Here is a 14,100-nt window from a genome sequence, read left to right as displayed (position 1 = left end):
TTTGTTTTTTTTTGTTTAAAACACTGTGGACGGTTAATTTAGTATTCTTACCTTGAATGTGTCATTCCTTCCATTTGTGTTATTCTTGAGACCATAAACTGCAGTTATTTTTCTTTTTCTCCCTGCATTTAAAATTTAGAATGAAAATTCATTAGTTTTTCTGTATTTTCTGCATTTGAGTTTATCTAGAATGTATATACTGACCTCTTATTCCAGTTTTCCATGCAATATGTGTTCTTTAGTTGCCATTCTTCTTGAAATTTTTTAACATGATTCCTGTAAGAAATTGTTGCAGCATTCATTCTTCACTGGAATTATAAAGCTGTAATTATAAAAAAGTGATAAAAAATAGTTGATATGAAACAGTATTAACTACTATATCCATTTAATCCTTTAGATGATTTTATTCACTTATTTATTGTTTAATCTCTTTTTACTGGGAGAAAGTTCCAACCGAAGAATGACACCTTCAATTAACTTGATTAATAATCTGCTACCACTACTATCAAGGTCCGTTGTGTCGGACTTTATAGTTATAGAAGTGTTCCACGATCGTGTGGTACGTTTTTATGTGCTTCATATTCTGGAATTGAGATTATATTAAAAAAAATCAGAGTTATAAAATAAATTTTGTTATTCTCTAAATTTGGGCATTTGTGATTATAGGTAATGTTCTCAATTGTAAGTATAGTTGAGATGAGATCCTTGTGGGCAGAACTGCAAAAGTATTTTTAGGGTTACAATTTAAGTAGTATATATGCTATTCTTATATAAATATATATAAAATATATTATATTATAATATAATTTGGTTTTTCGGTTTTTTTTCATCCAAATCGAACGGAACTGAAAAACTGAAAATTTAAAAATTTTAAAACCGAACCGAATATTCAATTTTCGGTTTGGTTCAATTCGGATATTCGGTTTTCGATTTTTTTCTCAATCCTAGAGAAGACGTATTTGGTGAGTGAGAGTAGTTTAATTTAGTTGTTTTGTTTCGCTTTTTTTTCTTTTGTTTAATTTTTACAGGTTATGGACTAATGGACCACTTTTTGTTTTAGGATTTTCGGGCCACTTGTGTTTATAGATTATGTTGGGCTTACGGATGAGAGGTTTAATTAGATTTGAGTAATTGGTGTGTTGTTAATTTCTTAGTTGGGCAGATTTCTGGGTGATGAATTAAATCCGAAAAATACGAGGACTCTATAAGTATTTATTTCTCATTAAGGAATGAAGGATAATTTGAGCACACACGTAAGATGCATGCATCGCTTTTCAATTAATTTACTTTGAAAAGTCTGATTTTAGTATAACATGTGATTTCAAAAGGGATAACTGCCTTAAAAGTCATAAACTTTCACTAAATTCCGGTTTTTCCACGAACTATAAAATTGGCGTATAATGTCACGAACTTTACGATCGGTTGTCGTTTTCCCATGGCCGACTAAGAATCCACCTGATGTGTCTGTTTAAGAAGACATGGCTGCCAGGTGTGTGTTGAGTTGATGACGTGGATGCCAAATTTTAAGATGGTGTGTCTTATCATCCTCCACCACTCCTCATCACTACGTGTACTCTCTTCCTCCTCTTCCTTACCGCCGCCGGCAACCCCGGGACTCCGATCCCGACACTGACTCCACCATCACCAGAATCAGTTGACCTACTCTCTCTCACTCTCTACAAACCCAAATCCCCCAAATCTCCACCGCCACCGTAAGCAATAGGGAAAGGCGGAGATGGTGGGAGGATCTCCACTTTGACAGTTATGGTTCTTTTTATTATGGGCTTATTGGATAAAAACAGTGTGGAAGACGACAGTTGCTGAAGCGAGGGAACCGGTGGAGGAGGAGGCGATGGCAGCGAAATTCAGAAACTCAGCGCCGGAGGAGCTTCGTGGAGGAGGCAATCCATATTCTCTACGCTTTTTTAGGTCTGCTTCTTCTTCTTGATGTAGAGAGAATTCAAGAAGACTGTGTTGAATACGTCGTCGCGTCTTCTCTCACCCTTACTGCATTTCTGTGCCGGCGGCGGAGGTGGTGATGGTGGCGGTGGCGTCGGCGTCGCAATGAGATTTCTGTACACGTTTATAAATCTGTCTTCTACTCGTCTTTCTTTTTCCGCGCTCTTTCCCGGCTTCGTTTCTCACTTTCTTCGAATTCCTGCAGTGGAGCTTCCTCCGCCAGTGGCATAGGCGGCTGGGGCGGCCAGACGGGATTCATCAAACCCAAATCTTTGTAAAATCTCCTGCTCGATCTCCCCTCCCTCAAAGCTTCACCCTCCCTCACCACCCTCTTTGCAACCTCCTCCGGCAGCGGCGCCACCCATTCAGCCGGAAAATTTTTACCACGTGCAGTGGGTTTATACATAAAACTATGTCGTTTTAGCTGTAGAAAACGATGTCGTTTTATGAATTTCTGGCGATCTCCATGTCAACTTTCAGGCTTGCCACGTTTGCTATTTTTCATCCGGAAATCATAGGGTCGGGTCAAAATGGGAGATACAGCAACCCGGCAAAGTTCGTGACATTATACACCAATTTTATAGTTCGTGGGAAAAACCAGAATTTGGTGAATGTTTGTGACTTTTAAAGTAGCTATCCCATTTCAAAAAGGGTGAACTTTTGCACATCGTTGAGGTTGGAACAGGAAGGTGATTGAGGAGTTAAGCTTTTGAGGTGGGCTATCTTTTTAAATAAGGACTATGTCCTAAGTATATTTTGATGCGAAAAATGATGTTGTGAATATTTGTCATGCCATGTTTTATTTTTCTATGGAACCTATCTGATGTGGCTTTTGCTATCTATGTATAATCGAATCCGGGTCTGACTAGGGAGTGAGTACCTACTCAGGCTAGTGTACACCTATGGGAGATCATGCGCTATCTCTTTGTGTTGGCCAGTCTAGTGACTTGGAATGTGGCCACATTCCTTATCATCAATGGTTCAGATATGTTAGACATCTATGGGAAACTGGCTGATCAACCGAATTTCCCAATGAAAATGATTTTAGTGTCGGGCATTTTCAAAGTTAAAACCCCGAGGTCATTCAATGGTGGCATGATAAATACTTTTTATAAAATGTGTTCGGCATGAGTCCACTGAGTGCATCAAGTACCCAGCCCTGCATATGTTTTAAAAATGTGCAGGTTGAGCTGTGACGGGCGCGGTGGGTGTTAGGCAGAGCTGGTGAAGATTTGTGTTTGCTTTTGAATGTTCCGAATATATTATGTCTTCATACATAATATTCTTCATCTTTTGAGTTGTTGATTGTCGAAATGATACTCTGATTTTATTCGAGTTATTCCTATTATTTCGAGCTATGGTCGAGTTGTCTTTTTTCCCCCTTTCTTCCCCACTTCTTTAACTCTTTCCTAGTCACGATCAACCGTGTTTTCTATTCTTAGAAAATGCAGGCATGACACAACCGTTCGCGATAGGTAGTCAAAGCCTATTTTAGTTGTGGAATTCTGGTTTTCTTTGTTTAGAACTAACCGGTCTACTGAAACCATTTCAATCGATCCTAAAAATAAATGCGTCTTCACACTCAGTGTGTGCGATTCACACACAGTGATTTCACGTGAGTTTTTCTGTGCGCTGAGTAAATCGGTAGCCATGAATCTGTTGTTCCATTGATTTTCGGCTATTGTTCCTTTGATTTTCTGTGCGGTCGGTTTTAATTGTGTGATTTCTGGCTACTTTTTGTGATTTTGTTTCGTATTCTCTCGGGCTTTCTGTTTCTTTGGTTTTTGGCTCTCGCTTTTCAATCCTCTTCGTAATAGCTCTGGTTGGCGAGCTTCGCGGCCTCTGGTGCAAGGGTTTTTAGGATGACGGTTGCTGGGGGTTCGGAGGGGAGCTTGGATCTGACGGTGGGGTATCCCATTTTGGAGAGTAAGGAGCAGGATGTTCGCCCCGATTCTGGTGGGGCTCCTGTGACGGAATTCAGAAGATCGGAAAGGAAGAAAGGGCTGAAGAACATTCTAACTCGAGGTCGTCTAGCTAAGGCGAGACCGAAGTCTCCTTTGATGAGAATGGCAGAGATGCGGAAAGAGGGTCTTCGGGGTAAGGCGCTGCGCCATTCTAGGAGAAAAGGTTTCAAGAGTTCTGATTTAAATTGTGGTCAGAAAATAAGAAGTCAGGAGGGAAGAAGATGCAGGTAATGGATACAATTGCTGAGGGGGTGGAAGTTAATGGGGGTTCTCTGGTGGGTTCGGAGGGAGGGGAGGTTTTGGTGGGGGGGTGGGGTGCTGGTTGAGCTTGAGGGGGACATGGTGGTGGATGCGGATGCAGGACCTCGGGATGACTTGTTGATTCTGAGTAGTCATTCCAATAAGCCGGAAGTGGGGCTGGAGGCTCAGTCGGAGTTGATTCCAGAGGGAGTTTCGGCTGATCGGACCCTTGACTTGATTGCCTCACAGCCTTTGCAGGACATGGCCTTTGTTGGAGAACAATTGAAATCGGTTTCGCCTGAAATGGATAACCTGATGCTGGAGTCTCAACATGGGGAGAATTTAGAAAATGAGATGGGGGTAAACAACTTGGATCAGAGGAGGGAGTCTCAACTTGAAGAGGATTTCCCATCCTTGAGCTTAGACAATCTGAGGTTGGCCAAGGAGAGAGAGAGGATCAGAGGAGGGGGGAAAGGAAGCTCAGAAGGGGGAGGAATCTATGGGAAAGGGGAAGGGTAAGGAGGGGATGAATGTGACGGTGAACAGATGGTCTGGAGGGAAAAATTTCAAGGATTCCATGGCTGCTGGGAGCTCCTTGGAGAGGAACAAACCAGAGAGCTTTGAACCAGGAAAGGTTAGAAAAATGGGGGTGACTAGTGAAAGCTGTGGGCTCCCTTCAATCCATTTTTCTAGGTGAAGAGACGAGGTTCCTGGAAGAAAAACTAGGATACGCGATTGTGGGTAAATTCTAGCACTCCATCCCATCATCTTTTCATATTTAGAAAGCGCTCTTGGGCATGAAGTTTAGGGGGGAATTCACTTGGAAACACATTAATGCTAAGCATGTTTTGGTCCAGTTTGCATTAATTGAAGATTATGCTAAATTACTAAGTGGACCTAATGGTATGCCGGTTTGGTTTGTTGATCGTCACCCAATGCGAGTTTTTAAGTGTTCAACTGATTTTGATCCATTTTTTGAGTCTCCTATTGCGGCGGTTTGGTGCAATTTAATTGGTCTTCCCATTCATTTGTTTGAGAAATCTGCGTTGTTTGCAATTGGGGGACTTCTTGGTGAGCCTTTGCAGATGGACCATGCTACCGTGACAAGGTCTAGGCTGTCCTTCGCCAGACTTTGTATAGAAATAGACATCTCTAAGGCCCCGGTACAAGAGATAATGATTGATTTTCAGGGGAGGGAGATCAGACAGTCTGTGAAATGGGATCGAATTCCGATGTATTGTCAGGAATGTAAGCATGTTGGGCATTCTAGTGAAGTTTGCCATGCGAATGGTAAAGGAGAAAGACCGAAGCGAAGGGAATACAAGAGGCCAGTTGACCAGGATGAGGGGGAGGATAGTGGTTCGGGGTTGGGTGGTTCGGTTGGTAATGTCAGTAAGGAGGTTGCTGGGGGGTCGACTTCTGGGGTGGAGAGAGGGGAGGGATTGGTGCAGGGTGGGGTGGAGGAGCAGGAGAGTGGGGATTTCCAATAACAAGGAAGGAGACGTGGTAAACAGGGAAAGGGGTTTAGGGGTCCCGAAAGGGGGTTCTTCTGGGGAAGGTGGTCAGGGGGGTGGTGGTTGAGGGGATGGAGGGGGAGGAAGTAGGGCCGTGGCTGCAGGTCCGGCTGTTGTTTCTGGACACTCAGCCTTCTCCCCTTGGCCTGGTCGTCAGGAAGGGAGTCAAGGCAGTGTAAGGGACCAGGCAGGAGGGGATATAGGAGGTTCTGGCCATGCTTCTGGGAACAGATTCTCGGTGCTGAGTTCTCTTTCTTTAGAGTCAGAGGACATCTCCTTTGGGCAGCGAGCTAGGGAGGCTAAGCCCAAGATACAATACCTAAAGATGCTCCCGAATGGAGATATTGATACTGAGGTGCATGAGGACGAGAAAGGTTGGGATGATGAGGAGGATGAGGAAATTGAAACCATGCCACAGCAGGAGTACTTGGTGGAGAAGAGGGGGGCGATTCTGGGGTCAGAGAGTTTGGTGGAGGAAAATGCACAGAAGAAAGGGAGATTGAGTATGAAGGTCTCGTCTGAAATAGTTCCTTATGTCGCTTAATATTCTGATTTGGAATGCTCGGGGTGTGGCAAATAAAAACACCCAGAATATGATCAAAAAATTAGTAAAAGATAACAGGATTTGGAATCTTGGTGATTATTGAACCACTTATCCAACCGAGGCCAGATTTTTTTAGTAGAATCTTTGGATTGCGGTTTAAAGGAAAAAATAGGAATGGGCAGATTTGGGTTTTTGTTGCGGAGGGTATTGAAGTGGATGGGTGGGATGACTCTGATCAGGTGTTGCATGGCAGGTTTAAAACTCCAACAATATCAGATCCTTTGTTTATCTCAGTGACTTATGGTAAATGTTCTAGGGAGGGAAGGGTGGAAATGTGGAATAAACTTCGCGAGCTTGCTGCAAGGTTGGATGGTTGCCCTTGGTTGGTAGGAGGTGACTTTAAAATCTATGTTTCTGAGGAGGAAAGGCAGGGAAGTTTGAAGAGGCAGGGTAGGAAGACCAGAGAAATGATGGAGTTTGCTGAGGCGATTAGTGATTGTCAACTGTTGGATGTGGGGGTGGATGGCCTGAAATTCACTTGGGCAAGGGGGAATACCTTTGAAAGGCTGGATAGGGTGCTCCTTGGGGAAGGCTGGGCGAATATCTTTGAATCAACTAGAGTAACTAATCTTCCTAGGATCCTTTCAGACCATTGCCCACTTTTGGTAACTTGTAGAGTTCCGGGACCTCGGATCAAGCCTTCCTTTCGGTTTCAAAATATGTGGGTTCGGCACCACTTGTTTCTTAAAGAGGTGGAAAGAATGACATGGGGACTAAGGGCATGGTTAATGTGCAGCTCAAACTGAGCCGGATAAAGCGTAGTTTGAAAATCTGGAATCGGGTGGTCTTTGGCAATATCTTTGAAAGATTAAAAAAGCTGAAATGGAGGCTAAGGAAGCCTCTGAGAGATATGAGCAGAATCCTAGCCCGAATCTGAGAGAAGAAATGAACAGAGCCACGGCAGAATTCCTCTTAAGACTTAAAATGGATGAGGATTTTTGGCGTCAGAAGACGGCTCTGAAGTGGGTGGCTGAAGGGGAAAGAAATACACGGTTTTTTCAAGGTTGGGTGAAGCAAAAAAGAACTAGATCAAGGATACATATGATTGAAGAGGGAGATCAGGTGCTCATAGATGAAATGGATATCAGAAACTCAGCAGAAAGATTCTTTAAGGGCCTCCTAACTGATGATGTGGGGCTGCTGGATGAACCAGACCTGGAAATTCTCTCTTCCCTACCTCCTCAGGTGAACATGGAACTGCTGGAGAATGCCCCTTTGGTTGAAGAAATAAAGCAGACGGTTTTTAGTATCAATGCAGAGAGTGCTGCTAGACCAGATGGGTATTCAGCCATGTTTTTTCAAAGCTGCTGGGATATCATTGGGGGTGACGTGGTTGAGGCTGTTCTTGATTTCTTTGCTGGAGCCCAGATTCCACGTGGTATTGCGGCAACACTAATTGTTCTGGTTCCAAAGAAGAATGATCCGACAAGATGGGCTGAGTTTAGGCCTATCAATTTATGTAATGTAATGAACAAGATTATCTCCAAGATTCTTACTTCAAGATTGGCTCCTCTCCTCCCTTTGTTTACTGTGCCAAATCAAAGCGGATTTATTAAGGGGCGATTGCTTAGTGACAATGTACTCTTAGCGAAGGAGTTATTCCATGAAATTTGGAAAAGTGTGCCGTCCCCGAACATGGTGCTTAAGCTTATATGGAAAAAGCCTATGATCGCGTGCAGTGGCCGTTCTTGATCAAAGTCCTAGGGAAGATGGGGTTCTCGGACAAATGGTTAAGGCTGATTGGAAACTGTATATCTTCTTGTTGGTTTTCTGTTTTAATAAACGGGAGTGTGGCTGGTTTCTTTAAATCGTCACGGGGGCTCAGACAAGGGGATCCGATCTCACCCTCATTATTTATCTTAGCAGCGGATTACTTGTCAAGGCTGCTAGATCATCTCATCATTGGCCGTGAGGAGATGATGTATCGCACGGCAAGGTATACTATGGGAATATCTCATTTGGCGTATGCAGATGATATTATGGTTTTCTCGCAGGCCAAGACTTCTTCACTCCTGCAGCTTACTGATTGTTTGAGTCATTATATGAAGGTTTCTGGTCAAAAAGTCAATGTAGGAAAGAGCTGCTTCTACTTGGACAAAAAACATGCTGCATGGGCAAGGGAGGTTAGGGAAGTTAGTCGGTTTCAACAGGGGTCCCTTCCTTTTACTTATCTGGGATCCCCAATCTTTAAGGGCTGGAAGAAAACAAGTATGTTCCTTTTTATCATAGATAAAATTTCCTCAAAAATTCATAGCTAGGGTCACGCGCATTTGTCGTTTGGAGGTCGGCTAACCCTAATAAGAAGTGTCATGGGGGCCCTACCAATCCATATTTTTCAGGTGCTAGAACCTACAAAAGGGGCACTAAAACAGATTGAGCAAGTGATGGTTCGGTTTTTATGGGGATCATGCAATACTTCGAAAAAGACTCAATGGATTAATTGGCAAAGGGTGTGTCTTCCTACAGATGAGGGGGGCTTGGGCATACGTAGCTTGGCAGATTCGGTGGAGGCCTTTAGTCTCAAAATGTGGTGGAGGTTTAGGGAACAAGACTCCCTGTGGGCAAGGTATATGATGCATAAATATTGCTCAGTGTCTATTCCCTTGGTGACCTATAGATCAAATCGATTCAGCCCAATGTGAAGAAGATTGTTTAAGGTTGTGGATCTCTGCAGGGAACAGGTCAGATGGGTGGTGGGAGAGGGGAATATCAATTTTTGGTTTGATTCTTGGGTGACAAATTATCCTCTGGCAAGCATTTCTAATGCCAGACCAGTCTGTACCTCTTTGAAGGTCAAAGATCTTTGGATGGGGGAGCAGTGGAATGAAGTGGAACTCTGGATGATGTCAGAGAGAGGAAGAGGGACTGCCTGAGGAGGTAGTTGAGAGGATCTTACAGATTCCCATTGACAATGGAGTTAGAGATAGGGGAAGGTGGAAGTTGTCAAGGAATGGTGAGTTCTCAACAGCCTCGGCTTGGGAGCTTGTGAGGAGTAGAGCAGGTAAACGGATGATTTTTGAACTAATCTGGGGAAAATGTATTGGTTTGTCTATCTCCTTTTTTCTTTGGCGATTATTAGCCAATAGAATACCTGTGGATACAAAATTGCAATGGAGGGGAATTTCTCTTGCCTCCATGTGTAGATGCTGTAAAAGTCCTCAGGAGGAGTCTAGGCTTCATCTTTTTGTTAATGGGGAGGCGGCAAGAAGTATATGGCAACACTTTGCGAGGTGGTTTCCTCAAGTCTCGGAGTTTGGGGAGGTAGGGGAGAATCTGGAATTGAGGTTCAGGTGGTGGCAGAGATAGTTGGGAGTCCGATCAGGTCTGCACCTTTGTACCATTCTCCCTTGTTTAATATTCTGGTTTATATGGATAGAAAGAAACGAGTGTGTGCATAGGGAGAAGAGGTTTGATATTGAGAGTGTGATCAAGAAAGTTAATTCACAGCTGCGAAATTTGGTGTTAGCTAAAGTGATCTCTCCAGATCAGTGGAGGGGCTGCTTTCCTAGGTTGGATGTGATGTGTGGCGTGGAGCAGGTGGTTCGGAGGGGAAAAGTAGGAAGGGTACAGTGGAGGCCCCCTGATTCAGGATGGATGAAACTAAATGTGGATGGTGCGTTTTCTTTAGAATTAAAAAGGGCAGGTGGGGGAGGTGTGGTAAGGGATCAGGAGGGGAAAATTGTAGTGGCATTTTCTACAGGCTTGGAGAGGAACTCGGGCTTGGAAGCTGAGGTTGGTGCTGTGCTGGCAGGGGTGATTCTGGCTAAACGGCACACCAGCAGACTCTTGATTGAATCGGATGCAGATAGAGTTGTGCGATGGCTGTCAACGGATCAGCTTGACCCGGCAGAAGTTTGCTCTGAGTTGAGGAGGATTAGGAAGGAATTGCAAGGGCTGGAATGGAGAATGTCTCACATTTACAGGGAGGGTAACAAAGCTGCAGATTTCCTTGCAGGTATTGGAGTTCTAACGGAGGAGAAGAGAGAATATACAAAAAGTTCGCCCCCCCTCGTGTTAGGGCCTTGTGCAGATTGGATCAGCTTGGTCTCCCCAATTTCAGGTTTTGATCGTGGTTACTTGTGTTGCCTTTGGCTGGAATGGAGTGCAATGATGGCTCGGGAGATGATGGACAGGAGGTTTGCTGCTGGTTCAGACACAAGAGTATACAATTTGCTGCTGGTTCAGACACAAGAGTATACAATTTGAATAGATGACTTCTTGCTTTGGTTTTGATAGTTTATTTACAGCTTTCCTTGCTTTGTTGAATGTAGTTTGTTGCCTTTGTGTGACTATCCACTTTTGGGATAGTTGGTGTATAAACTTTTCGTTTGATGATATATATGGGATGAGGGACCTACTCAACCCTCCACCGTGAAGGTGTTCGATAAAAAAAAAAAACTAACCGGTCTACTGAAACAAAGACTTAGAGTTATTATGTTTCTTATATATTTAAACATGTAAAAACAACCATTAAATGTAAAACATAACACCATTATGATAAAATAATCTATTTTTTTCCTTGGAAAATAAAATAAGAGTTTTTACAGTATCCAATCACGCGAAATGTGATTTCTAGTATACAAAACTCTAACAATCCATTGACTGAAATTTATTTATTCATTCATCTCTATTATAAATTAAATTGGACTCTTTGAAAGTTGTGCAGTCAGGTATTGATGCTTAAGCCCTGCATTATTAGCTTTTGAAAGTCAGGTATTGATGCTTAAGCACTGCATTATTAGCTTTTGAAAGAAGTGTTGGGGTTTGGTGTCCCTTGCACATGCATAAACAAATAAATCAGATTTACAGATCTATTTGACAGATTATGAGATTAATTAACCACATGTTAAGCAATCAATTGCATGCTATAACACATATATTTCACAAATAAGGAATCAAAATCCTAATTCATGAATTCCTACGGTTTAGAATTACTGAACAATTTCTCCTAAGAATAATCGATTGCTTGCACCTTCTCCATGAGATGATCTTCGTACTCGACAACTAATCTTCTAATATGTACGAACTCAGATTATGAACTTTGGGTGGGAAATGCTTGTCAGAATCAAAAGGACTTAGTTAGAGAATAAGACAAAAATTTAGTTCTTGAGAGAACTAAAAAACACTTTCAATCTGAGAGAGAGGAATGATTAAAATGATTGAATTAATTAATTTGTCTTCTGTCCAATCTCTTTTATATAGAGTTATGATGGGTCATATTAGGGATCGATAGAGGTTGGACTTGAGCCAAACCTGTTGAACTTTTACTAAATAAATTGAGCCCTATCTTATTCCAAGTCCAACATAATATTATTATCAACCACTACAGTAAAATAATATTGACTGCCCGTCCAATCCCAAATTACGAGTAATCCAAGCTTTTATTATTTCTCGTGTTTAAGATATGAATATCCATTAATTAATTTAAGTCTACTATTTGACTTTAATTAATTAATATCTTTTTCGAAGAGTTGTCTAGTTTAAATTATTCATTCTTCTGGAATATATTCCAACTGGTCGGGTTTCTGAATAATAAAACCTTTTTCGAACACCTCTTGAGGATATTATCAAACTCGACTCACCCAACACACGGTTCATTGCAATAACAATACTAGCACTACTAGACATTGATAACCACAACCTAAGATATAAGGATTCTTGGATTACGAAAAATCTGCACCTTTTGATAAATCAAAGTAGTTAGGTATGCACACGGTTCAAAAAATCGTTGAACCTGAATCGGCCCGACAAGGGTTTAGGTGGTTCCGGTTCTGATTAAAAAACCACTGGTGTCGGTGGCGGTTCTCGGCCTGTTCGACGATTCAATTTTTTTTTGCATTTTAGTATGTATTTATCTATGAAATGTGCGTAAATAAAATTCAAACAATAACTATGAAATTGATATAAGTTTAAACGAGACTACAAGTTACAACAATTACAATTAAATAAACTTGTAAATTTCAACGAGACTACAGCGAAGCTATATTCACAAATAACAAAAAAAACTTGAAGTTTTGAACAATAAATTTATAAGTATATACTCTTGGTCGACGAAGGAGATGTTCTTACATAACTAAATTGAGAAAACCTTTAGCAATTCAACCTTAAATGTTGAGTTTAGTCTAAAAATCAACAATCATGGTAGAATTGTCAAAAGTTTTTCGGATTTAGTCTTATAAAGAAGTCTCCTTCACTGACTAGAGTATATACAAATACAATTATTTAATTGTATTTGCGTATTTTTAAAGTTGAAACAAATGAAAAAAAATTAAGGAAAAAGGACTTGAGCTGAACATAAATTTAAAATATAAGTTGAGGTGCCTACGTAACCTCAATACTCAATTGCATTGGGGAATCAAAGCCCACGTAGTTCTTGTACCTGACTTACCTAGTTGGCGGTAGAGGCATGCCTATATTCGATCGGATGAGAGTAGAATATACCCCACCTTTATTAAATTTGTAGACTTTGTTGAACAGTGATTACAACAAACATTAAACTCTGATGTCATTTCTTGAGATAGTGGATCAACACTACTCGACACTTATGGGGCCTTCTTGTAATGTTTAACAAACATAGACATAGTTGATGATAACTTAAACTTTTTACTACTTTGTGGAACGGGTGGCGGAGGAGAATGTGGTATTTATAGGAGAAAAATTAGGAAAAATCGGGAAAAATTGAAATTTAAAATTGCAGCCAGTTTACCGCCGGAACCGGTTTGTTTAAGGCTGAACTGACGGTTCAGTCCACGTTTTCTGAATAAAACTGCCGGTTTCTAACCACTTTTCTACAACACTACACTTGAAACACTTGAAAAGCCTAGGACCTAGGCGGAAAACCTACTTGAACTGTTGAACCACCAGTTTGAATCAGCAAATCGACGGTTCCGGTTTCTCAAATTCTTGAACCTGAACCGAACTATCTGAACCATCGGGTGGGTCAAACTGGTGCACAGGTTTTGGTTCCGGTTTGTGCATGTCTAAAAGTAGTGCATAATCAATATCGTATGCTCAATATTATGTCAATAATGATTAAGAAATAACAATCACCGAGACCTCGTCTTTCAGTAAATAGCAAAAATGACTTATCTCAACTGTTAGATCTTTCTGTGCTATACCACACCAGTATCGTTTATTTCCTAAGGTAAGGAAACATGTGGAATGATACTGCAACCTTTCACAATAGATAGCCTAGGTTGTAAATTTCTATTTCTCTTCTACAAAGGACTGACTGCGTCGCCTTCTGTGAACGTCATTCACGACCAGCATACTATGTAAACGAATTAGACTTGCTTGCTTCTTATACATTTAAATGTTTGAGAAACATCTTATAAATGCATAAGCAAACACCAATGCGAAAAAATAGTTCATCTCGCCTTGGGTTAAAAGTGGATTGTAGAGTTTATTGTATACAAGCAATTCTATCCGTGCAACATGCTTGAAATATGCTTTTCATTATACTAATCCTAACAAGAAGTTTTACGGTCTATATTTATTTGGCTATAAAAACCAGTTTTGTGCGTTTTTAATAAACGTAAAACTTATAGTCAAGGCGGGGGGTCCAGTATACTAACCCGTGCTAAGAGTAGTGATTTAACTCTAAGAGAAAGGTCTAGTGATCTCGCTGCAACTCAAAAATACAGGCATTTGTGGCTTCAATGCGAAAATTGTTATGCATTAAATTATAAGAAACTTTTGAAATCACAAATGAATGTTTGTGAACAGTGTGGATACCATTTGAAAATTAGTAGTTCAGAAAGAATCGAAGTTTTGATTGATCCCGGGACTTGGGAACCTATGGATGAAGACATGATCTCCG

At 41.3% G+C, this 14,100-nt stretch overlaps 1 protein-coding gene across 1 annotated transcript; it reads left to right on the top strand.

Annotated features, from left to right (window-relative positions):
* The first annotated feature begins 7,990 nt into the window (after nucleotides 1-7,990).
* On the top strand, nucleotides 7,991-10,487 carry LOC121796786. The gene is made up of 5 exons (XM_042195567.1): nucleotides 7,991-8,489; nucleotides 8,748-8,847; nucleotides 8,956-9,031; nucleotides 9,132-9,282; nucleotides 9,658-10,487. The coding sequence occupies exons 1-5, from the start codon at nucleotides 7,991-7,993 to the stop codon at nucleotides 10,485-10,487; spliced, it is 1,656 nt and encodes a 551-aa protein (XP_042051501.1).
* Nucleotides 10,488-14,100: the final 3,613 nt, after the last annotated feature.

Source organism: Salvia splendens, chromosome 3 (assembly GCF_004379255.2).
Source record: "Salvia splendens isolate huo1 chromosome 3, SspV2, whole genome shotgun sequence".
NCBI lineage: Eukaryota > Viridiplantae > Streptophyta > Magnoliopsida > Lamiales > Lamiaceae > Salvia > Salvia splendens.
This window is presented reverse-complemented; position numbering and strand designations above follow the sequence as displayed.